Here is a 27,721-nt window from a genome sequence, read left to right as displayed (position 1 = left end):
CGGGGAGTGGGAGAGGGAGAGGCAGGCTTCTTGCTGAGCAGGGAGCCCGATGCGGGGCTCCATCCCAGGACCCTGGGATTTCACCCTGAGCTGAAGGCAGACGCTTAAGGACTGAGCCACCCAGGCGCCCCCCACCCCAACAGTCCTCATTAACCCCTCCATGGTTGCACTTTAGTATTGTTCTATTATTAAAAAAATTACTCTTGGGGCGCCTGGGTGGCTCAGTCGTTAAGCGTCGGCCTTCGGCTCAGGTCATGATCCCAGGATCGAGCCCCGCATCGGGCTCCTTGCTCTGCGGGAAGCCTGCTTCTCCCTCTCCCACTCCCCCTGCTTGTGTTCCCTCTCTCACTGTGTCTCTCTCTGTCAAAAAATAAGTAAAATATTTTTTAAAAATTACTCATGCTTCTGTGGTCCTAGCTTCCCAGACTCCACTCCCCCTGCCTAAACCCTGTTACCATGATGGAAGCCGCTATAGAAACGTAAAGATGGATGGAAATTAAGATGGACACATTAATGCTTCAGCAAGACTGACTTTATTTTCTTTTAAAGATTTTATTTATTTATTTGACAGAGAGAGACACAGCGAGAGAAGGAACACAAGCAGGGGGAGTAGGAGTGGGAGAAGCAGGCTTCCCAGGGAGCGGGGAGCCCCATGCGGGGCTCGATCCCAGGACCCTGAGATCATGACCTGAGCCAAAGGCAGACGTTTAACGACTGAGCCACCCAGGCACCCCAAGACTGACCTTAAACTGAACAATTACCCCCCCCACTCTTCCTCATTCTTAGAGCTTCTCTCTTCCCTTCACTTGTTTTTCTGTAGAATCCTTTGTTCCAGGAACTGCACATCAATGTTGACATCTTGCTTACCTCAAAGTATACTTAGGAATGAGACTCAGATGGCCATTGCCAGCATTAGTCATGAAACCATTCTGAAGACATAACCAATAGGGCTGGCAGTACTATCAGATTTCTATCCAAACCGCCCAGACCCTGTATTTTCCTATAAACCCCTCAGCCTTTTACACAGAGCAAGGCTGCAGTTTTGAAGGCATTAGCTTGCTGCAGCCTCTTTTGCCTGGAAGTAATAAAACTGTCTTTCCTCTTAAGCCCAAATCTCTACCTTTGCGTTCTATTTCAGCTCTGGAGCACAGAGCCCGGTTTTGAACAACATGATGACTATCACCAAAATTAAACTATCTTCCAAATCAGAAAGTGAGGAGACAAGTGAGCAAGAAAATCAGGGACTAAGTTCCCACAACAACTTTTGGGGAAGACTTGTGTGGTAGACTTGCCTGGTGCTAGCCCCGTATGCCAAAAACAGCAAATTAGAAAACCAGGCCACTTTTTTTTTTAAAGATTTTATTTATTTGACAGAGAGAGAGAGAGCACAAGCAGGGGGAGTGGCAGGCAGAGGGAGAGGGAGAAGCAGGCTTCCTGCTGAGCAAGGAGCCCGACGTGGGGCTCGATCCTAGGACCTGGGATCATGACCTGAGCTGAAGGTAGATGCTTAACTGACTGAGCCACCCAGGCGCCCCCCAGGCCACCTTTTTAAACTGAACCTATACTTTGTTATATATACTCTTTGCAAGTATAGTACAGTGCACTGAAAACAAAACCTACTAAATGCAATGTTGTATCCAAGATTGGCTCCTGAAATAGAAAAGGGGCATTAGTGAGAAAACTGGTGAAATCGGAATTAAATCTAAAGTTAGTAATGTACAGATGTTAATCTCTTAGTTTTGACAAATATACCATGGGAGTTTTATATTAGATGTTCAAATTAGAAGAAATTGGGTGATGGACATCTAACTCTGTACTATCTTTGCAAACTTTATATCTAAAATTATTCAAATTAAAAAAATTGTTTAAAAACCTCCTCCCCCATCCATCTGCATTTACCATACTTCTAGCTAGTAGCTTTCAAACTTTTTTGACCATCACTCACATAATACATTTGCAACCAGGTATACACACACATTCAAATATAAAATCAAAATAAAATGCTTAAGGGGCGCCTGGCTGGCTCAGTCAGTGGAACACGTGACTCTTGATCTCAGGGTTGAAGGTTGGACCCCACATGGATGTAGAGATTACTTAAAAATAAATAAATAAGGGGTGCCTGGGTGGCTCAGTGGGTTAAGCGTCTGACTCTTGATCTCAAGGTCAGAGGTTTGGGCTACACGCTTGTTGTACAGCCTACTTATTCATAAATAAATAAATAAATAAGCAAGCAAACTACTTAAAATATGTGTGATGTACTCAATTTTTTTCTCTTGCTTTTTTTAGTGCTGGTAACTATTCACCTATAGTGTCAGACCCACAAATGGAAGAACTACTCTAGCTATATTAGCCTACTGGTTTCTCAAACACATCATGCCTTTTTAAACCTCAGGCCCTTTATTCTTCCAGCTCCTTTTCATTTCTCATTCATCTCTAGTTCTTTCCATGGCTGGAAATCATGTTTTTGCTTATGTAACACCTCCTTAAAAAGTCATTTATGGGAATCCGGTGGAGTGGTAGTTTGTTCCTGATTCCCAACCACAGGCTGGAATTTTCTCTGAGACTTTCATGAAGTCACAAATTAAATACAGGAAGGTGATTTTATTTCTCTAATCTGCAAATTAACAATTTTTAAAAAGAAACAAAGTATTAGAATAGTAGGTGGAGTCATATAGATATTTCTAGCTCCATTAGGTCAAAAAAAATAAGGGGGGGCAAGAACAGTAGACAAGCCTTCTAAGAAACTTGCTGTCAGTCTATAATCAACATGAAGAGGTGGGCTTTGGAGCCAAAAAAGAAATTAAATAGTAGTCGATTATGCGTGTTCCTGAAGGAATTAGTCTTGCTGAACAGTAGTAAGCAACAATTCAAATGTCCACATAGAGCACTGAGGTCTCTGAACAAAGAACCTTCTTCCAGTTCCTCTGGCTTTCCCCACCAAGAACATCCATTCACCGTAAGACCAGAGAAGGACTCCTGGAGAGAAATGGTGAGTGTTCCCCACCAAAGGAGCTGAGGCTCAGGAAAGATAGTATTCTTGTGTTTCTATCTTAGTCTGACGGTGGGCTGATGCTGAAGTCAACTGGGCTACACCAATTCTGGTTTGAACATGAAATACCCACTGGGTATAACAAGGTATCCAGATGTGCATGGGTTGGTGAGGCAGGAGAAGCGAGGTCAGCACAAAGTCAGAGGCTCACTCTTCTAGTGTTGGGTCCACTTGATGCTCTTGAGGTCAATGCCATCCTGCACCATCTCCCAGAGAGGGCTGCCAAAAGAAAGAGACATTGGGTGAGTAAGGGCTTAGACAGGAAACAACCGACATTGGTCTCTGAACCCTGAGCCATGAATTCTCTTCATCCATTCTTGTCTCTCCACTTTCTTGCCCTGACAGACCCAACATAGTGGTTAGCAAGTCTTTCCCAGCTCTCTCTCTCTTTTTAAAGATTTTATTCATTTGAGAGAGAGAGTGAGAGCACAAGCCGGGGGGAGGGGGAGAGGGAGAAGCAGACTTCCCACTTAGCAGGGAGCCAGATGTGGGACTTGATCCCAGGACCCTGGGATCGTGACCTGAGCTGAAGGCAGATGCTTAACCAACTGAGCCACCCAGACGCCCTCCCAGCTCTCTTTAAATCCTTGTCAGCTTTAGCCTCTCCATAGCTGCCAACAAACAATAACTGGATAGCCCAGGCTCAGCTCCAGTGGGGCCAAGCCAGTGGCATCAGGTTGTGGTCATATTCAAGGAGCTCTCATCCCATTCATGACAGACTATGGACACAGTTTCCCTGGTAGTACCAAGACCCTTGGAACCTGTGTAAGCAGCAAGTTTCAGCCTCTCTACTCATCCCTATCACATGTGGACCACTTTTCACACTTCTTTCTGGGTTTTGCTCTACTTCTCTGTTAGGTCTAGAGCTTAGCCATAATTACCTAGGTATGTAGCACCCTTAACCAATTCCTATCAGCCTCATCTCCCCAGAGTTGGACTGTGCTTCCAACATCCCTGGTTCCAATTCAAAAGTACCTTTTGGATATTAGAACTGAGCATCCCATCTCACACAAGAACTGCTGCTGGTAAATCTGCTAAGCTCTGACTCCCTTCAGCTTCAATGCCTTAGATAACATTCCCAGACCAGATATTACTTCAATGTGTTATGAATATGAGATTCTGGTTTGGATTTCCCCAGTTAATATTCTTCTACCCAATTTCATTCTGTTCTTTGCTTATCCCTCTCCTTTATGCCATGCATTCCCAGCATGCCTTTCTATGTATGACATTTTCCATGGCTCTTAAAATTAGCCATCTCCTTTCTGTCCTTTCTCTTTAGAGGTCACTTATTGTCATAGACTCACACTGTAAAGCTTTAGCTGAGGGCTAATGAGACCAGGCTGAATTCAGTAGGGTGAAGATGCTGAAGCCACAAATAAGAAGAATAAGGCTTTGCAGCATGGTCAGTAGAAATGCCCTTTGAGTGTGCCAAAGAGTACCAAAAAGCCAAGCCAAGGAGGAATCTTGAGCCTAAGAAAACTAAGCAAGCTGTAGATATTTAAGCAATACAACTAGACCCTGGGAAGGAAAATCCAGAGCCCAGAAAGGCCTAGGAAAGTTCATAAAGGGAAGAAGGGCATATACCCAAACTTCCTCACTCTCAATAACTAGACCAAGAGAATCCTGAAAGTTGAATTTAACCAGGATGGAGCCAGACTCTGAAAAATTCCAGAGTCCTCAATGTCCCCAAGAAGAAGTAGAGCTGTATGGCTATTAAGGGAAGCCCCGGTGGCAACTGGCTAACAAAGCATTCTTGACCTTGCTTATAAAGCACCTTCACAAAGAACACTCTGAAGAGTAGTTCTTAACCTTTTGAGAATTTGATGAAAACTATGAACTTTCTTTCAAAGAAAATGCAAAACAACACAATATTTAGCATACAATTTCAGGGCTATCATGTACCTCCTAAAGTCTAGCCACATAACCCAAATTAAGAATCCGTATCTTAAAGAGAGTTTTCCTCTACTTAGTCTAAAAATCGCTAATTTTGTATTGATATTAATACTATAATAATGAAAAACATCTGAATTTACATAGTTCTTTAGTTTTTAAAAACACTTTTGTCCCATTCCGAAAACAAGTAGCCAAGGAGATCCACTGTCTGGCTTTGTGGAACTTTTATTTATGTATATAAGTATGTATGTATGTATGTATGTATTTTTAAGTAAGCTCCATGCCAAATGTGGGGCTTGAACTCATGACCCCAAGATCAAGAATCACATGCTCTACCGACTAAGCCAGCCAGGGGCCCCAACATTGTGGAACTTTTAAATCCTAAAATCCAAGTATTCTCAAAGGTTGGTTTCTGGCAGTGTGAATACATAGCTGGAGGAAAAGAGAGGAGCCAGCACTACAATTTCTTCCAAAGGTTCTCTGGTGCATAGTGCATACCTCATTTCTCGAAGACGCTTCACATGGTGAATGCACTTCTCTACTGTGTAGTCCACTTCCTCCTCTGTAGTGAAACGGCCAATGCCAAACCTAAAAAAAGGCACAAGAGAAGAGCTCCACATCTGAACTCTGGCACCAGGGTAAATTCATTCAGCAAATACTCAATGAGGATCTATTCCACAAAAGACAAGGAAAGAACATAGCCAGAGTTTCTCAGAACATGGGTCTGTGGATCACCCACAATCACGTCACCAGAGAAGTTTCCTATACCTCCTCCAGTCCTAGTGAATCAGAATCTCTGAGTGTGGAACTCAGAAATCTTCACAAACTTCCCAAGTGATACTCAATGAAGTCTGAGAACCACTGCTCTAGAAACTTTCAAGAAGAATCAAGAAGGGATAAGGAAAACAAGTCTGAGGAGACTATAATAGGAGATGAATAATACAAAAGAGGATGCTTTTCATAAATGTGGCAGCTCAACTGACTGACCTGATAGAAGAGTGAGCTAAATCCTCATCAGTGCCAATTGCTCGAAGGACATAAGAGGGCTCCAGGGATGCAGAGGTGCAGGCACTGAGGAGAAAGACAAGGACCTTGTTCAGTTCATCATCGACAACTGCTTTTAGTCACAAATCCCTAGTCTTTTTTATTTTTTTTAAGATTTTATTTATTTATTTGAGAGAGAGAAAATGAGAGACAGAGCGCATGAGAGGGAGGAGGGTCAGAGGGAGAAGCAGACTCCTTGCTGAGTAGGGAGCCCAATGCAGGACTCAATCCCGGGACTCCAGGATTATGACCTGAGCCAAAGGCAGTCGCTTAACCAACTGAGCCACCCAGGCGCCCCCACAAACCCCTAGTCTTGCTCCCACCCCCAGGTCCTTGAAGTCATTACATGGAGATAAAAGAGACATTCTAATCTGGGAGAGCTAAAGGGCCCAATGCTGCCTGCATTTTCTGGAATGTGAACCTAGCTCCTCCTCTGGACTTTACGGAGGATATCCTTCTTGGGCAAGGACATTACCAAAGTATGAAAGAACATGATACCACATGAGCTGGGTCTGACAACCAGGAGCAGCAGAGAACCAAGTGTTCACTCCCCTAAGATTGAACACACCATCAGTACCAGCCTAGATGGCAGTTAAACCTTTGATGGCCTTTGGAGCATCCTTCAATTCTGGAGGTCTGCAACAGAACAGCTAGTGTAACACTAGAACAGATGCACGCATCTCCTGGGGCCACAAAAGGCACAAAATTCTACCCCAGGAAGCCTTCTTAAGGTGGCAAACTTCAGCCAGTGCCAAGCCAACTAAAAAATCAGCACTTACAAACTGACCTTTACACTTAACCAGGAGCTCGTGCCTGTCATCTCCACACTAAGAAGCTTAATAATCTGTTACACCACTTAGGGGCCAGGCTAATGAACCCTATCATAGGTCCCCCCTGTCTATCCAGTCCAACTCACCTCCCTGAGGATAAGGCGACATCCTTGAGTGCCATCAGCAGACTCTCCCCTTCCACATATGCAAAGGAGAGGTTGATACAGCCTGGAGAGAGAATCACTATAAGAGGAGGTTCAAAGTCTTAGGCTCTTCCAGAATGGGGATAGAAAGGGCATTTCCATACCTGGGTAATGGTGCTCAGGGTCGCCATTCATCACCACATCCGGAAGGCTCTTCATTATCTTCTGTGTCAGCCGCTCTGCTAACTTTGAGATCCACTTATGGTCATACTGAGGAGCAGGCAAGGGAGGACTAAGCACAGTGACCATTAACAGCTCAGAAACATACAAGATGAGGAGCCCTACTCCTGTGCTCAGAAGTGACTGTGCATCAGGCCCACCTATCATCCTGTGTTACTCATGGAGTACAAATGGAGATCACTGTATGCCCAGTACTGAGCACAGTACCTGGCATGCAAAGGTGCTCAAATAACTGGACACATGGTAAAAATGAAGGGGGGGAAATTGGAGGGGGAGATAAACCATGAGAGACTATGGACTCCGAGAAACAAACGGGGGGTTTTGGAGGGGGGGGGGGGATGGGTTAGCCCAGTGTGGGTATTAAGGAGGGCACGTATTGCAAGGAGTACTGGGTGTTACACACAAACAACGAATCATGGAACACTCATCAAAAACTAATGAAGTACTGTATGGTGACTAACATAATTAAATTAAATTAAAATAAATAAAATAACTGGACACATGGTTCGAATAAGCTAGAAATAAATAAGCCGGTAACTACTGAAAGAACCTGGATTTTGGAGCCCATAACACCTCCCACAGAACAAGATGCCAGCAGTACTGGGACAAGGATGGGTTTCCTAACCCTCCTCTTCTAGCAGAGTTGTGCTGAGAAGCCTCAATAGGAGACCCGAACAGGGGAAGAAGTTGCAGAAGGGAACTGCCCTCCCCATACCTCCATCTCTTGCTGTGCCACCTCACATGCGGCCCCCAGCCCCACCACCAAGGGTGTGGGCACTGTCCCAGACCGCATACCCCGCTCCTGCCCCCCTCCACTCTGCAGGGCCTCCACACGCACACGGGGCCGGCGGCGAATGTAGATGGCACCAACCCCTGGGAAACAAAGTTTGTTACAAAAGAGAAAAAAAGAAAAATGCAGATGAAACAAAGTATCACTTTCAAAAGGGGTCAAAATATTCTTTCAACTTTTCTGTAAGCTTGAAATTCTTCAAAATAAAAAAAAATGGAGGAAAAGGAGAAATGGCAGTAAAAGCATAATATTTATAAAAATTACTGGGGCACCTGGGTGGCTCAGTTGTTAAGCATCTGCCTTCTGCTCAGGTCATGATCCCGGGATCCTGGGATCAAGGCTCGCATCGGGCTCCCTGCTCAGCGGGAAGCCTGCTTCTCCCTCTCCCACTCCCCCTGCTTGTGTTCCCTCTCTAGCTGTGTCTCTCTCTGTCAAATAAATAAATAAAATCTTAAAAAAAAAAAATTTAACATCAGGAAGGTAAGTACTAGGAGTAATGACCAAATGGTTTAAACTAGCTCCCTATGCATGTCTGAAATGACATCATGCAATGTATCATTATTCATAAGAGCAAAATATCAGAAACTCAGATATTCATCATCAGAGGAATGGGCAAATAAATTATGATATAGTCCACACAATGAAACACAAAGCTGGTGTATAAAAGAAAGAGGAAGCTCCTTCTGTACTGCCACTGTAAAATTTCTAAGATACATTGTTAGAAAACGGGTGAAATCTGAATAAAGTTTGTACTTTCCTTAAAAAAAAGCATTATTAGGTGAAGAAAGGAAGATTCAGAACAATGAGTATACCATGCTATTTTTTTAGTAAAAACATAGGGGTAGGAGGGAAAATATATATGTGCTTGTAAACATATAGAATAATTCTAGAAAAATATTCAAAAAACAGCCTCCCCAGAGGAGAACTACATTAATGGTAGAAAGATGTGAGAGATTTTCTGGCCTTGTACTTTTTTGTAGCTTTTGAATTTGGAACCATGTAAATATATTACCTCATCTAAACAGAATAAAAATTTTTTTTTAAAGATTTACTTATTCATTTGAGAGAGAGAGAGAGAGAACAAATGGAAGAGGCAGAGGGAGAGGGAGAAGCAGACTCCCCACTGAGTAGGGAGCCCGACATGGGGCTCGATCCCAGGACCCTGAGATCATGACCTGAGCTGATGGTAGACGCTTAACCGACTGAGTCACCCAGGCAGCCCCAGAATAAATTTTTTTTTAAAGGGGTGGGTGACTGGCTGGTTTAGTCAGTGGAAAATGTGACTCTTGATCTCGGGGTTATAAATTCAAGCCACACGTTGCATGTAGAGATTACATAAAAATAAAATCTTAAAAAAAACAACAAAACAAAACCAAAAATCTTTGGGGGAAGAAAACAGAAAGATGAGAGTGGAATTAAAAATTAGCACACTCTCCCAAAGTGTATCAAAGCTTAAAAACGTATATAACTTAAGGGGCGCCTAAGTGGCTCAGTCGGATGAGTGTCTGACATTTGGTTTCAGCTCGGGTCGTGGTCTCGGGGTTGTGGGACTGAGCCCCATGTCAGACTCTGCATTCAGCAAGGAGTCTGCTGGAGATTATCTCCCTCTCCTTCTGTTCCTCCCCCTGCTTGTGCGCTCTCTCTCACTCTCTCTCTTTCTTTCAAATAAATATAAATAAAATCTTTTTTTTTTTTTGAAGATTTTATTTATTTGACAGAGAGAGACACAGCGAAAGAGGGAACACAAGCAGGGGGAGTGGGAGAGGGAGGAGCAGGCTTCCCAAGGAGCAGGGAGCCCGATGTGGGGCTCGATCCCAGGACCTGGGATCATGACCTGAGCTGAAGGCAGACGCTTAACGACTGAGCCACCCAGGCGCCCCAATAAAATCTTTTTTAAAAAAATGTATATACTTAAGACTTGGCAAACCAACTTATAGGAATTTCATGCCAAAATATGACCAGGAATGTGCAAAGATAGTCACGAAGTAGTCACAGGTTTTAAACAGAGTGGTCACTTGGTGAAGTTCATCTTCTTCCATCTGCGACTAAGAAGTTGCAGAACAACTTCTTAGGCAGAGATTGTAGGTACTAACTACCAAAACTAAGGCAGTACACCCCAAATTTATTACAAAGGGCCCCAGTTTTGAAATAATTTATAGAACAAACTACACTTAATTAAGAAATATTTCATTTCCTCATCAGATTCAAGTATCCTCACTATGTGATTCTCTGCAGTTCCCAAGTTCAGAGAGCACAGGCTCTGACCCCACATCTGGATAGTGAAAGATGCCATGTTATCTAAATCCACTGAGATCCTGATTTCAGAAAGCAGGAGTTTGGATAGTGAGAGATACATATACACATTTAAATGCTGATCAGAGCTTCTGCTCAATTGGTTTTGTCAAAATACATATATCCATAATAAAAGCCAATAAAGGCAACATTTTGATTAAAGATAGAATGCCTATTGTGTTTTTTATAATACTAGCTCACAGAAACACTCGATAACCTCTGGGAACCTTGAGAAGAAGCCATCTTACATATTTCCAGGAGCTATCAGCTTTCTCCTCAGGGTGTATACCCCAATGACATACCCTATGGATATAGAAAGTGTACCAGCATTACCAACCCCCACAGGCCCTCACCTCAGAGAGAGAGGAATTTTATGGCTACCTCCATAAAATAGAAAACAAGATTGGAGTGAAAAGAATTCTAGCTAGGAAACAATCCTGGGCCAATAGGACCATAGGGAACAGATAAGTATCCTTGAGAGACTAACAGGAACACATTAAATATAGGCATAAACACCATAAAATAAAAAAAGAGATGTAAAAGCCCAATCTTCCCCTAGGCTACAGAAAGACACAGGGAATGAAGGACTCAAAGCACATTGCTCTGAATATCATAGTGGGGCAGACAAGATAGCTGGCCTTATCTAGCTAAATTTGATATGATAAAACCCTTTGATCCTCAACCAAATTAACCTTCATTTGCTTTCTAAGGATTTTCTTTATTTTTTTAAGATTTTATTTATTCATTTGACAGAGAGACACAGCAAGAGAGGGAACACAAGCAGGGGGAGTGGGAGAGTAAGAAGTAGGTTAGGATCATGACCTGAGCCGAAGGCAGCCATGTAACGAATGAGCCACCCAGGCGCCCCTCTAAGGATTTTCTAAAGAGATCATGGAACAATGGACTGCTATATACAGTTAACTGCAAGAGTCTACAAATACGCAAGTATTCTTGGTTATTGCTAAAGGACACTTGCATTCTGCAAGACACTATGATTGTACAACTTCCTCTGAGAGCAACGATAGTCTCAAATAAGTTCAAGAAACATCTATCAAGGAGTTTACTGTGAGGTCTGAGAGAAGGAACTCTAGGAGAGGCTGGTACCTTTGGGACCATAGATTTTATGACCACTGATGCTCATGAGATCAATTTTCATGTCATTGACGTCAAGTGGGATTTTTCCAACAGCCTGGGCTGCATCGGTATGGAAATATACCTTTCTGGAACTGCAAATCCGCCCTGAGGAAACAACAGAAGGGAAGAATCATAGCACAATGTTGGGAAGTCACCTGGCAGTGACCCAACAACACACCCTGAGTTCTAAGGCAAAACTGCATCTGGCATTACCCTTTAGCCATACAGTAAATAACTTCTCGCTCTCTCCCTTCCTCTCTTCCTCCCACTCTCTCTGTCATTCTCAGCTAGTTTCCTTCACTAGAAAAAGTAAGGGCAAGTACACATCACCAAATCAAAACATCCCTGATATTCTGATGCGTAAGACTCTTCTTACCTTGTTAACACAGGCCTTTCGATATATCAGACCAACTTTTATATCTTTCTTAATTTAAAGGAAGCAAAGATTAGCAGAGCTATTTGCTAATGTGCCTTAGGAGTTACAGGGTGAGTCTTGGGCTCTAAGTGAGCATAATAAAGAGATGTACTAAAGTGACAAAGGTGAAAAAGGAAGAGAAAAAAGGGCGGTGTTTTGTTTTGGGCAGCAATTGCAGTTAAATGAAAAGAACAGAAAGAATACTAGACCTGGATTCAAATACTGCTATGCCATACACAATAGGTCTTTGAACAAGGAACTAAAACTCCCTTTCCCTTGATCTCCCTCCTAGACCACTCTGGCTCCTCATATGGATCCCAGTGGTGGGCAAGCATCAAGGTCCACCCATGGTACTCACCTATTTCCGCAATGGGCTGCTTCACTCCAATCTCATTGTTCACAGTCATGACTGAGACCAGGCTGGTATCTGGCTGGATGGCAGCCTCTAGTTCCTAAGAGTATCAGGAGCAAGGAGACTATATAGTACCAACAAAGTCCTCCCTAACTCAGAATGTAGGCAAGCTTAGTCTTGGAAAGGGGCCTTTCACCACCCACTTATCAGTATGGTTAAAATAAAAATAGTGACAACACATACTGGCAAGGATTCAGAGAAACCGCATCATTCACACACTTGGTTATTACTACTAGTAGGAACGTAAAATGGCATAGCCACGCTGGAAAACAGTTTGATAGTTTTTGTCTCTTACTAAACTAAACATGAAATTACCATATGGCCCAGTAATTGCACTGTTGGGCATTTATCTCAGGGAAATGAAAACAGATTCACACAAAAAACTTATACATAAATGTTGATAGCAGCTTTTGTCAGAACAGCCAGAACCTAGAACCAACCCAGAGGTCGTTCAACAGGGGAATGGTTAAACTGTTGAACCACCACAGGGACTAGGACTCAGCAACATAAAGAACAAACTACTGAGACATGTTAACAACCTAAATGACTTGCCAAAGACTTACGCTAAATGAAAAAGCTAGTCCCTAAAGGTTACATACTTTATGATTCCATTTATATAACATTATTGAAATGACAAAATTAAAGAAATGGAGTTCAAATTAGTGGGTTTTTTTTTTTAAGATTTTATTTATTTATTTTTTGATAGAGAGAGACACAGCGAGAGAGGGAACACAAGCAGGGGGAGTGGGAGAGGGAGAAGCAGGCTTCCCACTGAGCAGGGAGCCCAATGCAGGGCTCAATCCCAGGACCCTGGGATCATGATCTGAGCCAAAGGCAGACACTTAACTGACTGAGCCACCCAGGCACCCCCAAATTAGTGGTTTTAAAAGAACAACATGAAGCATCACTGTGGTGATAAAACTAATTTGATGGTGGTGGTAGTTACACAAACCTACATGTGATGAGTGAGTAGAGGTAAAACTGGGGAAATGAGAATAAGATTGGCAGACTGTGTCAATGTCAGTACCCTGGTTGTGCTATTCTACTATACTTTTTCAAGATACTACCACCATGAGGGACAATGGGTAAAAGGTACATGAGATCTCTCTGTACTATTTCTCACAACCACATGTGAATCTACAATTACTTAAAAATTAAAAGTTTAATAAAAAAAAGAGAGAGAACCTTTCCTAAGGTTGTCAGAGTAAGCTGCAAACAACAAAGTAAGTAGCAAAAAACAAGGTTATTGGTGACAACACTGAGGTAGGGACCTCATTGGACGAAAATGTTTCTCATAATGGAATTATTAATCAGCCTCCCAATATCTTGCTTTCCCGGACACTGGTCTATTAGAGGGGCTCAATGTCGTATTTCTCTCAGCTTCTTGTTTGCTTCCTTCATAGCATTTATCCCAGTTTGTAACTACTTCATTTATATGTTTGTTTATATGTTAACTGTCCCCTTTACTAGAATGTAAGCTCCCTGAAGGCAGGGACTAAGCTTGTCTTGTTCATCCCGCTATCCCTAGTGCCAAGCTCTATGGAATAATAAATACTATAAGGCGAAAGAAAAGCACATGTTAAGTATTACGAGAAATAAAAAGCCAGAAAATACATGCTCCTAGTATTCAAAAGACTTAACCTAGTGGAGAGATAGACATAAACATATAACAGAGCACAGTAGTAAAAAACAATAGGAATTTAAGGAATTTAGAGAAAAAAGATATTAATCGGGGTTGGGGCAGCCAAAATAATTTCAGCAAAGAGCTGAACTTGAGTTAAGTGGTTAAAAGAGGGAGAGAATTAAGGAAAGTGCAAAGAAAAGGAGAAGATACCAAGGGTACGGGGCTATGAGAGAACAGGCCCGCAACAGGATTGGCCAGGACCGATCAGGGAGATGTGAAGGCAGTGTGGCTGAAGGGGAGGGTTTTATGAAGGGGCACAGTGGTCAACAATATTGGAACACTAGGTGACAACCACCATGTCTATTCTGAGACCAGTATTACCTGAGTATCAAAACCAGACAAAGATATCACAAGAAAACTACAAATCAGGATCCCTGAGGACTATAGAAACAAAAATCCTTAACAAAACAATAGCAAACTGGGGCGCCTGGGTGGCTCAGTCATTTAAGTGTCTGCCTTCGGCTCAGGTCATGATCCCAGGGTCCTGGGTTTGAGCCCCGCACTGGGCTCCCTGCTCAACGTGGAGCTTGCTTCTCCCTCTCCCACCTGCCCTTGCTCTCCCTCTCTTAAATAAATAAAATCTTTAAAAAACAAACAAAACAAAACAAAAAAACACTAGCAAACCAAATCCAGCAAGCTATCAATCAATGTATACACCATATTAATAGAGAATAAAACCCCATGACTACCTCAATAAACATAAAAAACCAAATGATAAAACCAAAATGCATTCATGATAACAACAACAACAAAAATCAACAGACTTAGAGGAGAACTTCTTCAATCTAATAAAGGACATTTATGCAAGAATGGCTATGAAAAATCCAGTTAACATCATACATAATGGGGAAATCTTTCACCCAAGATCAGGAACAAAATGAGGGTCTGTTCTCACCACTTCTATTCAACTTTGTACTAGAAGCTCCTGCCAGGCAACTGGGCAAGAAAAAAATAAATAAATAAAGGCATCCAGGGTGGAAATGAAGTAAAATGATCTCTACTTGCATGTAACATGGCTCTGTCCATAAACTGTATCTTAGGATTTGACTAGGGATGCTGGTATCCAAAATCTGGTGAACAAGATGCATGAACTCCCTACCCAAAATGTACAGATAAGGATATGGGCCACAAAGGGAAATATTCTTCACAAAAACTACACCTCTCTTTAGAGGGATGAGAAACATCAGTACAGGGGAGAAGGAGGCCAGAGCTTCTCCATGGTGAGTGTTGAATCCCTAGCATCCTGCACACACACCCAGTGGCCCTCAGACAAACCAGGAAGCACTGACAAAGCTGAGAAAAACTCCTCCAGAGAAAAAGAAGATAGTGCACACTCAGGGGGAATATATGCTCAGCTTCTCTCCCAGGCCTATTTCTCTAAGCTCCCCCTCACCATTAGATCTAGTCCTTCAAGCTCCAGCTGAGGCTGAAGACAGATTTACAGGCTGAAGTCAAGCCCCTCCTATTTTGCCCCTCCTACCAGTAGCCACTCCTACCTTCAGGTCGATGATCCCACTCTTCTTCACCGGGAGGTATGTGACCTGAAAGCCCTCAGCTTCCAGTGAACGGCAGGAATCCAAAACACATTTGTGCTCTGTCTGAGTGGTGATCAAGTGCTTTTTCCGTGACCTATAGAACCTGGCCACCCCCTAAAAATTGGTGGTGGTGGAAGGAAGGAAGGTATACTCAGAGAAACAGCAAGGACTTCAATCCCACTTGAAAGAAAAAGTGGGAAAGAGCTGTATGTTCCAACATCAATTCTGTGACACCAATGTACTACAATCAACAATTCTGACACTACTTTGAGTTAGTCAAATCCTGCAGATTAAGGGGCTCAGTCCCACAAGACTAACCCCACTTCAGATGTCAGCCACAAGGCCCAGGTGTCACAAGCCAGCCTCCAGTACTTTCGCCCAGCTGGCTACAAATTCTGGACTTCCCACAGCCCCCTAAGGTTCAATAATTCACCCAAATGACTCTCAGAACTCGCTGAAAACACTACACTATTACTATTATTATAAAGGATACAATAACCCCTAAGGTTCAATAATTCACCCAAATGACTCTCAGAACTCGCTGAAAACACTACGCTATTACTATTATTATAAAGGATACAATTCTGGAACAGTCAAATGGAAGAGATGCATAGGGCGAGGCCTGAGGAGGGGATGGGCACAAAGTTTCCATGCCCTGTCTCTGTGAATCTAGGCATGCCACCTGCCCAGAGCATCCATGAGTTCACCAACCTGGAAGATCCTCTGAGCCTTACTGTCTGGAGTTTTTATGGGGGTTTCATTACCAAGGCATGACTGATTGAATCACTGGCCAGAGGACTGAGCTCAATCTCTAGTTCCCCTCTCCTGCACTGAGGGAAGTAGGGCTGAAAGTTCCAACCCTCTAATCATAAGCTTTGTTCTTCTGGAGCAGCCAGCCAATCCCTTGCAACCAAGAGTCCACATGAGTCACTTCAATACCATAAATTCAGAAGGTCCAAAGGGATTTGTTATGAATAACAAAAGACACTTCTATTATTCAGGAAATCCAAGGATTTTTGAGGCTCTGTGCCAGGAATATTTTATATAAGAAAATATATTTTTTATGATACCACAAGTAGAAAATAGGGAACATGCCTATCCTTGCATCCCAGGAAAAAGCTTCTCTTTATTTCCACTTAATAGTAAAACATGCAGATATGGTGACACTGATACCCAAAGCTGCCAGTGTAGAAGGAAAACTCACTCACTCATTCCTTGCTGATGGAAGTAATTATGCTATCATCTCTTCAGAAAATCATTTAGAAAGATGTCTTAAAAGCTGTATTCACAGTCTTTAACTGTGATTCCTCATTTTAGGATTTACCTTAGGGAAATATTTCAAAAGACAGGTCAAGCTATAGAGATGGAATATGTTTTTGCTGTATTTACAATCTTTAAAAAAAATGGAAAGATTATTGCTAATTGAATTTAAAATTTTTAAAAAAGGAAAGATTAAACACATCCAACAACAGAGAAATGAATAGTAAAGTATGATAACACAACTCCATGAAAAAGAAGGTAGTTATATTAAAAACTATAAAGTTTGGGGCATCTGGGTGGCTCAGATGGTTAACCGTCTGCCTTTGGCTCAGGTCATGATCCCAGGATTCTGGGATCAATCCCCATATCAGGCTCCTGGCTCAGCGGGAAGCCTGCTTCTCCCTCTCCCTCTGCCTCCCTCCCTGCTCATGCTCTCTCTCTCTCTCTCTGTGTCTCAAATGAATAAATAAAAAATCTTTAAAAAAATAATAAAAAATAAAAATAAAAATTATTAAGTTTGAGGGATGCCTGGGTGACTCAGTGAGTTAAGCATCTGACATCAGCTCAGGTCATGATCTCAGAGTCCTGGGATCGAGCCCCATGTGGGGCTCCCTGCTCAGCAGGGAGTTGGCTTCTCCCTTTCCCTCTGCCCCTCCTCTCTACTTGTGCTCTCTCTCTCTCTCAAATAAATAAATAAAATCTTTAAAAAAAATTTTTTTAAAGGAAAAAAAATAAAAAGAAATAAAATGCGGTGGGGCACCTGGGTGGCTCAGTCGGTTAAACCTCCAACTCTTGGGGCGCCTGGGTGGCTTAGTCGTTAAGCGTCTGCCTTCAGTTAGGGTGATTAGCCCAGGGTCCTGTGATTGAGCCCCACATCGGGCTTTCTGCTCAGCGGGAAGCCTGCTTCTCCCTCTCCCACCCGCCTACTTGTGTTCCCTCTCTCGCTGTCTCTCTCTCTGTCAAATAAATAAATAAAATCTTTCAAAAAAATAAATAATAAAAAAAGAAACCTCCAACTCCTGATCTCAGCTCAGGTCTCAATCTCAGGGTCGTGAGTTCAAGCTGTACATTGGCCTCCACACCCAGTGTGGAGCCTACTTAAAACAAACAAAACAGGGCGCCTGGGTGGCTCAGTTGGTTAAGCGACTGCCTTCGGCTCAGGTCATGATCCTGGGGTCCCGGGATCGAGTCCCGCATCGGGCTCCCTGCTCAGCGGGGAGTCTGCTTCTCCCTCTGACCCTCTTCCCTCTCATGCTCTCTCTCATTCTCTCTCTCTCTCAAATAAATAAACAAAATCTTTGGAGCCTACTTAAAACAAACAAAACAAAAACCATGCAACCCCATTTCCCCCACAAGCTTATAATAGAATACTACTTTAAAAGCAGAATATAGGGGTGCCTGGATGGCTCAGTCAGTTAAGAGTCTAACTCTTGGTTTTGGCTCAGGTCATGATCTCAGGGTCCTGGGATCCAGCCCCTCGCTGGGCTCCACATGCTCAGTGTGGAATTTGCTGAAGATTCTTTCCCCTCATTCTCCCTCCCCCTCTGCTCCCTGCCTGCACCCTCCCTGCCATCACACTCTCTCTCTCAAATAAATAAAATCTTTTAAAAAGCAGAATATAGGGGTACCTGGGTGGCTCAGACAGTTAAGCATCTGCCTTTGGCTCAGGTCATGATCTCCAGGTCCTGGGATCAAGTCTTGCAACAGGCTTCCTGCTTGGCAGGGAGTGTCTGCTTCTCTCTCTCTCTCCCCCTCTGCCCCTCCCCACTGCTCATTCTCTCTCGAATAAATAAATAAATAAAATCTTAAAAAAAAAAAGGCAGAATATAGAGGTGCCTGGGTGGCTCAGTCGGTTAAGCTCGAGTCATGGTCCTGGGGTCCTGGGATCGAGCCCTGCATCGGGTTCACTGTTCAGCAGGGAGTTTGCTTCTCCCTCTCTCTCTACCTCCCACTTGCGCTTGCTCTCTCTCAAGTAAAAAAATAAAATCTTTTTTCTTTCTTTAAGATTTTATTTATTTATTTGGCAGAGTGAGAGAGAGAGCACAAGTAGGGAGAGGAGCAGGCAGAGGAAGAGGGAGAAGCAGACCCCCAGGATGATGACCTGAGCCAAAGGCAGATGCTTAACGACTGAGCCACCCAGGTGCCCTAAATAAAATCTTTTTAAAAAATTTAAAAAATAAAAATAAAAAAGCAGAATGTAAAACGAATTAGGCCAAAACTATAACTATATAAAAACTGTATGTTCTTGAGTATAAGGAACATAAAAAGGAAAACATTTAAAAGTTCCCCACCCCTGGGCAACCCATTCAGGACCCCTCTCACTCTAGAGAGCTTTTTTTCTTTCCTTTCTGTTCTCACCTTCACTTAATAAACTTTCACTTCACTTGAAAAAAGAAAAGTTCCCCACCCCTTTCTATTCTCTCCTATCTCAGTTACCCACAGTGTTGAATCCTGTAACAACAGATTTACCCATTCAGGAGACTAAGGGGAAAATTGATACAACTAATCTTAGCAATCCCTGGCCTCTAGGTTTGGGGACAGTAGAGATTTTCAGTTTTAAAAACGCTCCCCATTCCAGAAATCATCCCCATTTTTGGAGGGATCTCCACCCTGGTTCTGTGGTTTCTGCATTCCAAAGGAAGGACACCTTCCGGCTAACAGAATCAGGCAGGGTGCTGACAACTCTGGACCTCCTCCCAGGCCCCCTACACACAGTCTAAGCTCAGAAGAAACAATACTGGCAGCACAGTTGAGAGACAAAGGTGAGAGGAGGTGGAGACAGTTGAACCTAGAGCAGTACACACTTTCTCAGAGCCTTGGTATTTACACAAGTGGTCCTGGCAACCAGGCCCAATCCAATGTGATTAAATTGCATGAAAAACACCAGCATGACTACCGAGAGTGGAATTTTACTTTTGTTAGCACCAAAGACCCAAAGATAGAGTGACTGATCTCAGAATGGATGATGAACGTAGAGGTTGCTTTTAGACAACAGGCTTGAGCAATGGAGACCTGATCAAGGTAAAAGGGCCCACAGTGACTCCCTTGCTGAAAACAGACATCAGGAGACCCACCTCAAAATATCCAGAGGCCCTAACTAAACAATAAGCTACTCACAACCAGGCACAGTTGCCAAAAAAGGGGGAAATTCCATCTATCCCCATACCTCCTCACCTCCCCTTCAAAAAGTAGCCCCCACCCACTGCCTTCTTGCAGACCATCTCTCCTTTGCTGCCCTGCCCACCACTCCCCTGCTGGGTATTCAATAAACTTCTATCGCCTTTGTTCTGCCTCAGGTGCAACCTTTCACCACCCGCACCACCGACTTCAACCCAATCGGTTCACCCCACATTTTGGGGGCCCCCATCCAATCAGGAGAGACACCACAATGCAGTGAAGGCCTGCAGAAGCACAGCAACCAATACCTCAAAATGGGAACATCTAAAGAAACAGGAAGGGCACTTGGCTGGCTCAGTCATAGAGCATGCAACTTTTGGTCTTGGGGTTATAAATTCAAGCCTTAGGGCGCCTGGGTGGCTCAGTCGGTTAGGCGACTGCCTTCGGCTCAGGTCATGATCCTGGAGTCCCAGGATCGAGTCCCGCATCGGGCTCCCTGCTCAGCGGGGAATCTGCTTCTCCCTCTGACCCACTTGCCTCTCGTGCTCTCTATCTCTCATTCTCTCTCTCTCAAATAAATAAATAAAATCTTTAAAAATAAATAAATAAATAAATTCAAGCCCTAAACTGGGTGTAGAGATTACTTGAAAATATAAAATCCTGGGGCGCCTTGGTGGCTCAGTCGATTAAGCATCCAACTCTTTTTTTTTTTAAGATTTATTAATTTATTTTAGAGAGAGAGCACAAGCAAGTGCAGAGAGGGGCAGAGGGAGAGAGAGAGAATCCTCAAGCAGACCCCTGCTGAGTGGGGAGCCCAACATGGGATTCAATCCCAGGACCCAGACATCATGACCTGAGCCGAAATCAAGAATCGGCCACTTAACTGACTGAGCCACCCAGGCACCCCTTGGTTAAGCATCCAACTCTTGATTTTGGCTCAGGTCATGATTTCAGGGTCATGAGATTAAACCCTGCACTGGGTTTCAGGCTGGGCACGGAGCCTGCTTGAGAGTCTCTCTCTCCTCTTCTTCTGCCCTTCCTTACCACCTCCCATTTGTGCGTGCTCGCTCAAAAAGAAAAAAAAAATATATATATATATACACACACACACACACACACACACACAAAATCTTTCACAAATTAAAAATTTTTAAAAAGGGGTGCCCGGGTGGCACAGTCAGTTAAATGTTGGACTCTTGGTTGGACTCTTGGTTTCAGCTCAGGTCATGATCTCTGAATCACGGGATTGAGCCCCATGCTGGGCTCTGTGCTCAGCATGGAGTCAACTTGGGACTTTCTCTCCCTCTGCCCCTCCCCCTTCTAAAATAAATAAATCTTTTTTTTTTAAGATTTTATTTATTTATTTAATTGACAGAGAGAGAGAGAGAGAGAGACAGCGAGAAAGGGAACACAAGCAGGAGGAGTGGGAGAGGGAGAAGCAGGCTTCCCGCCAAGCAGGGAGCCCAACGTGGGGCTTGATCCCAGGACCCCGGGATCATAACCTGAGCTGAAGGCAGTCGCTTAACTAACTGAGCCACCCAGGTGCACCCCCCCTTTTTTAAATAAACCTTTAAAAAAAAAGAAACAAGAAAAACTTGCTGCAAATACATCTCATCAGAAGAAAAGGGAAGGTGGGAAGAGGGCAGCCCTGAAACCACACATATAAGGGTAAAGCTGGTAACAAGAAGCAGAGAAGCATGCCCAGTTGCAAATGGATTTTGGACGTCACTGTGATTAGATCAAAAGGTTAGTGAAGGGGCACCTGGCTGGCTCAGTCGGTAGAGCGTGTGACTCTTGATCTGGGGGTTGTGAGTGGGAGACCCACATTGCATATAAAAATTACTTAAAAAAAATAAAACCTTAGGGGCGCCTGGGTGGCTCAGACGGTTAAGCGTCTGGTCTTGATCCCAGGGTCCTGATATCGAGCCCCACATTGGGCTCCTGGCTCAGCGGGGAGCCTGCTTTTCCCTCTCCCTCTGCCTCTTCCCCTGCTCATACTCTCTCTCTCTCTCTCTCTGTATCTGTGTCTCAAATGAATAAATAACATCTTTTTTTTTTTTTTAAAGATTTTATTTATTTATTTGACAGAGAGAGACACAGCAAGAGAGGGAACACAAGCAGCGGGAGTGGGAGAGGGAGAAGCAGGCTTCCCACCGAGCAGGGAGCCTGATGCAGGGCTCGATCCCAGGACCCTGGGCTCATGACCTGAACTGAAGGCAGACAGTTAACAACTGAGCCACCCAGGCACCCCTGAATAAATAAAATCTTTTTAAATAAATAAATAAATAAATAAATAAATAAATAAATAAATAAATAAAATCTTAAAAGAAAAAAAGGATGAGGAAAAGGGTTGATTCACCATTATCCACTCCCTGAAGTAGCTGCCACCCATAACACCAGTGGTTAACGGTTAAAGAGCCACCTCCTTTCATGTCCGACTACCTCACTAAACTTAGTTCAACAGGAACAAAGATTTAAGATGGAGTAGATCACAGAGGGTTGAAGGAAGCAACAAATTAGAAAAAGCGTATGTTTGCCTGTGTCTTTTTTCAAAATAGGGTAGGGGTGGGTAGCTGGGAAATACATTTATGAGCCCAAATGATGGAGGGACACCATCTCCCAAGTCAGGAAAGCCCAGATATGCCCTCTGGTTTTCTTACCTTAATTGCTATGTTGTTAGATTCAGTAGCGCCACTAGTGAAAATGATCTCACGAGGATCAGCCCCAATCAGAGATGCTACTTGCTGCAAACCAAGAAACAGAGATAAATGACATCAGTTCCCCAGGCAGGAATGCAACTGCAGACACAGCTGGGACAGGAGCTCTGGTTCAAAAAAAGCTCCACTGCACCCTATCAACCGCCCAGGAAGAAGCTCTGCATCCACTAGGGTCAGACAATGGGTAGATTCAGTTCCATCCCAGATCTGAGGCTCTTTCCCTGCCTAATACAAAATAATAACAATAATGGTTATTTATTTAAAGATTTTATTTATTTATTTTTACAGATTTTATTTGAGAGAGAGAACACGAGCAGGAACAGGGGCAGAGGGAGAAGGAGAAGCAGACTCCCCACTAAGTAGGACCCCGGAGGGGCGCCTGGGTGGCTCAGTCGTTGGGCGTCTGCCTTCGGCTCGGGTCATGATCCCAGGGTCCTGGGATCGAGCCCCAAATCAGGCTCTCTGCTGTACGAGAAGCCTGCTTCTCCCTCTCCCATTCCCCCTGCTTGTGTTCCCTCTCTTGCTGTGTCTCTCTCTGTCAAATAAATAAATAAAATCTAAAATAAAAAGTAGGACCCTGGGATCATGACCTGAGCAGAAGGCAGAAGCTTAACTGACTGAGCCACCCAGGCTCCCCGAAGATTTTATTTTTAAGTAATCTCTACACCCAGCACAGGACTCAAACTCACAATCCAGAGATCAAGAATCACATGCTCTACTGACTGAGCCAGTGCCCCAATACTGGTGCCCCAATATTGGCTATTTATTTATTTATTTATTTATTTATTTGCAGACTTCCCACTGAGCATGACTGTGTGGAGCCCAACATAGGGCTCCATCTCACAACCCTGAGATCCTGACCGGAGTTGAAATCATGAATCTGATGTTCAACCGACTGAGCCACCCAGGCGCCCCACAATACTGGCTTTTTAGAAAGCACTCATTGAGGGGCGCCTGGGTGGCTTAGTCAGTTAAGCAACTGAGTCTTGATCTCACTCAGTTCACGTCTTGATCTCAGGGTCATGAGTTCAAGCCCTACATTGGGCTCCACGCTAGGCATGAAACCTACTTAAAAAAAATAAAATAATAAAATAAAAAGCACTTATGGAGCTCTTAGTATGGATAAGCATGTGTTAATAAACACATCATCAGCAGTATCTCACTGAATCCACACAAAAACCCTAAGGAGGGGCGCCTGGGTGGCTCAGTCGTTAAGCGCCTGCCTTTGGCTCAGGTCATGATCCCAGGGTCCCGGGATCGAGCCCCGCATCGGGCTCCCTGCTCAGCAGGAAGCCTGCTTCTCCCTCTCCCACTCCCCCTGCTTGTGTTCCCTCTCTCGCTGTGTCTCTGTCTGTCAAATAAATAAATAAAATCTTAAAAAAAAAAAAAAACCCCTAAGGAATAGGAACTGTTAGAATCTCCATTTTCAATGTGTAGAAATTGAGGCTTAGAGAAATTAGATAACGTTCCAAAGTTCATTTAGTTAGGAAATGTAAAAATTAATAAAATGCCTTTAGAGAGACTCCAAGGCCTGCTCTCTAAATCTCTTTCTGAAAGAGCCCCAAACCACTTCCACGTCCACCCAGAGCTATCAAGGAAATACCTCCCAGTCCACCGAACCTCTGACATCAGAACCTCCTAGAATCTTCTATACTAACCTGGCGAGCATGTTCCATGGCTGCCTCACTCTCCCAGCCATAAGCATGTGTCCGGGAGTGCGGGTTCCCATAGTAGTTGACTAGGTAAGGGAGCATGGCATCAAGCACCCGAGGGTCCTGAGCACAACAGAATAGATCAGTCTCGAGTCCATAGATCACTCAGGCCCCACTCCATCCCCTCAGACCTGCCCAACCTGCCTCAACACACTCCCAACCATTCAGACACTGCCTAGATTGAGCTTCAAACATTCTTCCATCCCCTCAGGTACTAAACAAATATCAGCCTAATATACTCCCACTCTCAACCCACCTTTAATCATTCTACCAGATGATTATTCTACCATCTCCTCAGGTAATCTACAAACTTTGCCTTGTCCTGACAGCTGTTTCTGCATGTGTTTCCATTCCTACCAGGTGATGGGATCTATAAGAGCCAGGATATGACAAGAGTCCACATGTTGATGAAATCTTCCACTAATATTGAAGTGCTTATCATGTGCCAAGTTCTGTTTAAAGGGCTGCTTTATGTCTTTTAATCTATTTAATACTTACCCAAATTCACATAGTAAGTAGCAATCCAGCTAATTCCAGAGCCTATGCTTTTATTCCTACTATAGTGCCTACACTGAAGTGATTTGACCAAGGTCAATAGCTAGTAAGTAGTAGAGCCATTTCTAGTTTATTACAACTTAAACCTCCTGACTTCTGGCTCATTGCTTTTCCCAACACACACTTCGAAACGGCTCTCACTTCTGCAGGATCCAGTCATTTCTGTGCATTGTCAGTTCTGCAATATAACTGTTATAAATAGCATTGGGGAAAGCTGTCCCTCTATCCTTACCAAAGGAGTTGTAGCTTGCACATCCATATACAGAGGTCGCAGCATTGACTCCGCCTGTGGGGCAGTGGCTGTATCTGAGGGAACAGCCGACTGAGGAGAATGGTCTACAACTGACAAAAAAAAAAAAAGGTATGAAGTGGCCAAGCGTGAGAAAACCTATGGACGCAGGGTATCCAAGACAGAAGGTGAAAGCTGGATGGAGGTGAGATGAGCTGAAAGGATGCTGGGGTTGAAGCTCAAAGGAAAAGAAAAAAACATCACAGAAGTTAAACTGTAAAAGAAAGGGAGACAGACCATGCATGATCTTGGAGGGGGATGTTGGGACAATATTCGAATTGCTTCGTTGGGAGCTGGGAGGGATCCGAAAGGGCAAAGCCATTTACAAGGACTGAGGAGACAGAGTAGGTAAGATCTCCCTCAAAGATTACTGGCTGGATGACTAGCATCTCTTAAAGTTGGCCAGGAGAGGTCTGAAGGCCGACCGAGCTTCCAAGGATCCGAGGGCCTGTGGGGCAGGATCTAAAGGGCGACGCGGCGGAGTCAATGGGTCTGAGGGCAAGCCTGGGGAAGTCTGAGGGGTGCAGCCAGAAGGCAGGTCAGGGGGTCTGGGTAATGGGCGGAAGAGGGAGGCTCCGTTAATACTCAGGTGCGTCGCCACCCCAAGGGGGAAGGTCCGCGCCTGCAGGGACGGTGGCGGCGAGCAGGGCCCGGAGCGTACCGCGCAGGCGCAGCCCCCGAGTGGGAGCATCGGACTTGGGCCCCGGAGCGACCGGCACAGCCGCAGCCACCCGCCTCCAAGCGGTTCGCAGTAGCATGGTCCCGCAGGCAAAGCCCCCCGCCCGAAGCGGCGGCAGTCCTCAGCTACGCGGTCCCGGAAGTTCTGCTCCGTGCCCCGGAAACAATTCCTTCCACTGCGGACGCGCTCCGCCTCGCGTTCTGTGTGAGACGTAGAGCTGAGCGACCGAAGCCGCGAGCGAGGTGAGGTGGGGGGCGCCCCGGCGCGGGGACCCGAACGCTAAGAGGGTGATGGAGTCGGGCTACGCGCTTCTTTTCCTCTCTGGACTTCCCCGAACCCTTGGATCCGCTCCCCACCCTCCTCCTCCGGCCCCAGCCCAACTCGGGCAGGCGGCTAGGCCCACACTCCCCTAACCTTCGAACCCCGCAGATGCCGGTGGCCGTGGGGCCCTACGGACAGTCCCAGCCGAGCTGCTTCGATCGCGTGAAGATGGGCTTTGTGATGGGCTGCGCAGTGGGCATGGCGGCCGGGGCGCTCTTCGGCACCTTTTCCTGTCTCAGGTGAGGGGCGCGGGCGGTGATCTCTGGGCGGGACTACCGGACCTTCCCGTCCCGCGCCACTTGGCCGGTAGCCTGGATAGAGCCTACTTCAATTCCCTCGCTGTCGTTTAAGGAGCGAGACTGATTTCCTACTCACCTTGCCTCGGCGCTTGAGAATACGAGTTCTGATTCAAACAATGTCAGAAAATTTGACTCTACTCCTGTAACCTTAAGCACGTTAGAGTCTGGGTTTCCTTAAGTGTAGAAAGAGGTCAGTAGTATCTACCTCATAGAGTTGTAAGGATCAAATCAGAGCAAACTTAGGACAGAATGTGGCATTAAGTGCGCAATAAATGGTTGTTGCTGCTGTCGCTGTTTTTTCCAGTTGCGCATAGTGAAACAAAGTTGAGCAATTTTACTGTACTGCAAACAAGGTATAGATACGGGAGCAGATAAACTCTACACCTACATCCTAAATGTCATTTTCACATGTAGTAGAGATTATTATTCCCATTTTTCCACGATGTAAGTTACCATTTACTGAGCACTTACCCAGTGTGAATCACTGTTCCAAATGCTGCATGTGTTCTGTGGTTATGATCCCCATTTTAGTTAGCACAACCTGTAAATTGTAGAGCTGGGGCACGAACACAGATCTGACTCCACAATCATTGCTTTAAAACCAGGAAACCATCAGAAAGACAAATTGGAGACTGTGGGTGTGTGTGTACGTATATATATCCTGGAGGTAAAAGCAAAACAAAAAACTAGTTTCTCTATATACTTTGCATCAGTTGCCTCCCACAAGCTGAAGGCAGGTCATAGGATATTCATCAGAATACCCCTAGAGACCCTGATGCATCTTTTTTCTAGTCATTACCTGCCTCGGGTGGGAATAGATAATGTCTTGCACAACTTCAAGAGTGCTTGATTTACTTTGAAAACAAATTGGAAAAGGGCAGTTAATGCTGTTTCTTGTATTTTTATTCCCAGTTGGCTCCATATTTTCTTCCTCTCTTAGGATCGGAATGCGGGGTCGGGAGCTGATGGGCGGCATCGGGAAAACCATGATGCAGAGTGGCGGCACATTTGGCACATTCATGGCCATCGGGATGGGCATCCGATGCTAATAAGGGCAGTGGTTGCCCAGTACAGCTACTCCTTCCCATCAGTCCCAGCTCATGTACTATAATAAAACAAGTCTTTGAGTAGTTGGAGTGTTAAAGGCATTTTTTCTTCTTTCTGCCTATACCCAGCTTAGAGAAAGCTGCTGAGATGGGCCAATGAGTAGGTTTGGGGTCTGTTTCTTAAATCCAGTCTTTGTTAATCCAAAGTTAGAAAAATTTTCCATGCCTGGAACTTTGTGTAGATTCTAATAAACTCTTGTTATTCAGCCCCATAAGGTTGATGCTGTTCTCACCATTTTAAAGGTGAAGAACTAAGTCTAGATTT

The 27,721-nt window shown here is 44.4% G+C and overlaps 2 protein-coding genes across 3 annotated transcripts; one reads left to right on the top strand and one right to left on the bottom strand.

Moving 5' to 3' along the window:
* Nucleotides 1-516: 516 nt before the first annotated feature.
* NFS1 (NFS1 cysteine desulfurase) lies at nt 517-25,847 on the bottom strand. 2 transcript variants are annotated; one of them, XM_025875785.2, is made up of 13 exons: nt 25,713-25,847; nt 24,995-25,104; nt 24,154-24,270; nt 22,439-22,522; nt 15,363-15,515; nt 12,129-12,222; nt 11,326-11,460; nt 7,855-8,012; nt 7,064-7,169; nt 6,903-6,984; nt 5,930-6,013; nt 5,441-5,530; nt 518-3,268 (listed from the first exon to the last, which is right to left on the bottom strand). In XM_025875785.2, exons 1-13 carry the CDS (start codon nt 25,807-25,809, stop codon nt 3,205-3,207), a joined length of 1,374 nt encoding a protein of 457 aa, XP_025731570.1. In that variant the 5' UTR covers nt 25,810-25,847; the 3' UTR covers nt 518-3,204. The 2 variants fall into 2 exon arrangements, with proteins under 2 accessions (XP_025731572.1, XP_025731570.1); XM_025875787.2 differs by lacking the exon at nt 15,363-15,515 and having other exon boundaries at nt 517-3,268.
* On the top strand, nt 25,815-27,480 carry ROMO1 (reactive oxygen species modulator 1). The gene is made up of 3 exons (XM_025876727.2): nt 25,815-25,972; nt 26,160-26,290; nt 27,291-27,480. The coding sequence occupies exons 2-3, from the start codon at nt 26,160-26,162 to the stop codon at nt 27,397-27,399; spliced, it is 240 nt and encodes a 79-aa protein (XP_025732512.1). The 5' UTR covers nt 25,815-25,972; the 3' UTR covers nt 27,400-27,480.
* Nucleotides 27,481-27,721: the final 241 nt, after the last annotated feature.

The sequence above is a fragment of the Callorhinus ursinus genome, unplaced genomic scaffold (genome assembly GCF_003265705.2).
Source record: "Callorhinus ursinus isolate GAN/ISIS: 27379988/994484 unplaced genomic scaffold, GSC_fseal_2.0 scaffold38, whole genome shotgun sequence".
Lineage (NCBI taxonomy): Eukaryota > Metazoa > Chordata > Mammalia > Carnivora > Otariidae > Callorhinus > Callorhinus ursinus.
The sequence above is the reverse complement of the archived record's forward strand: the minus strand, read 5'-3'. Positions and strand labels throughout refer to the sequence as shown.

What these genes read in the sequence shown, in the direction of transcription:
- NFS1 (XM_025875785.2), bottom strand. Translation starts at nt 25,809, where the DNA reads ATGCTACTGCGAACCGCTTGGAGGCGGGTGGCTGCGGCTGTGCCGGTC. An exon ending in TCGGGGGCTGCGCCTGCGCG is followed by an intron (nt 25,105 to 25,712) that starts GTACGCTCCGGG and finishes TTTTTTTGTCAG; the next exon opens with TTGTAGACCATTCTCCTCAG. An exon ending in TTAGCTCACTCTTCTATCAG is followed by an intron (nt 5,531 to 5,929) that starts GTCAGTCAGTTG and finishes GCCTTTTTTTAG; the next exon opens with GTTTGGCATTGGCCGTTTCA.
- ROMO1 (XM_025876727.2), top strand. Translation starts at nt 26,160, where the DNA reads ATGCCGGTGGCCGTGGGGCCCTACGGACAGTCCCAGCCGAGCTGCTTC. An exon ending in GGCACCTTTTCCTGTCTCAG is followed by an intron (nt 26,291 to 27,290) that starts GTGAGGGGCGCG and finishes TTCCTCTCTTAG; the next exon opens with GATCGGAATGCGGGGTCGGG.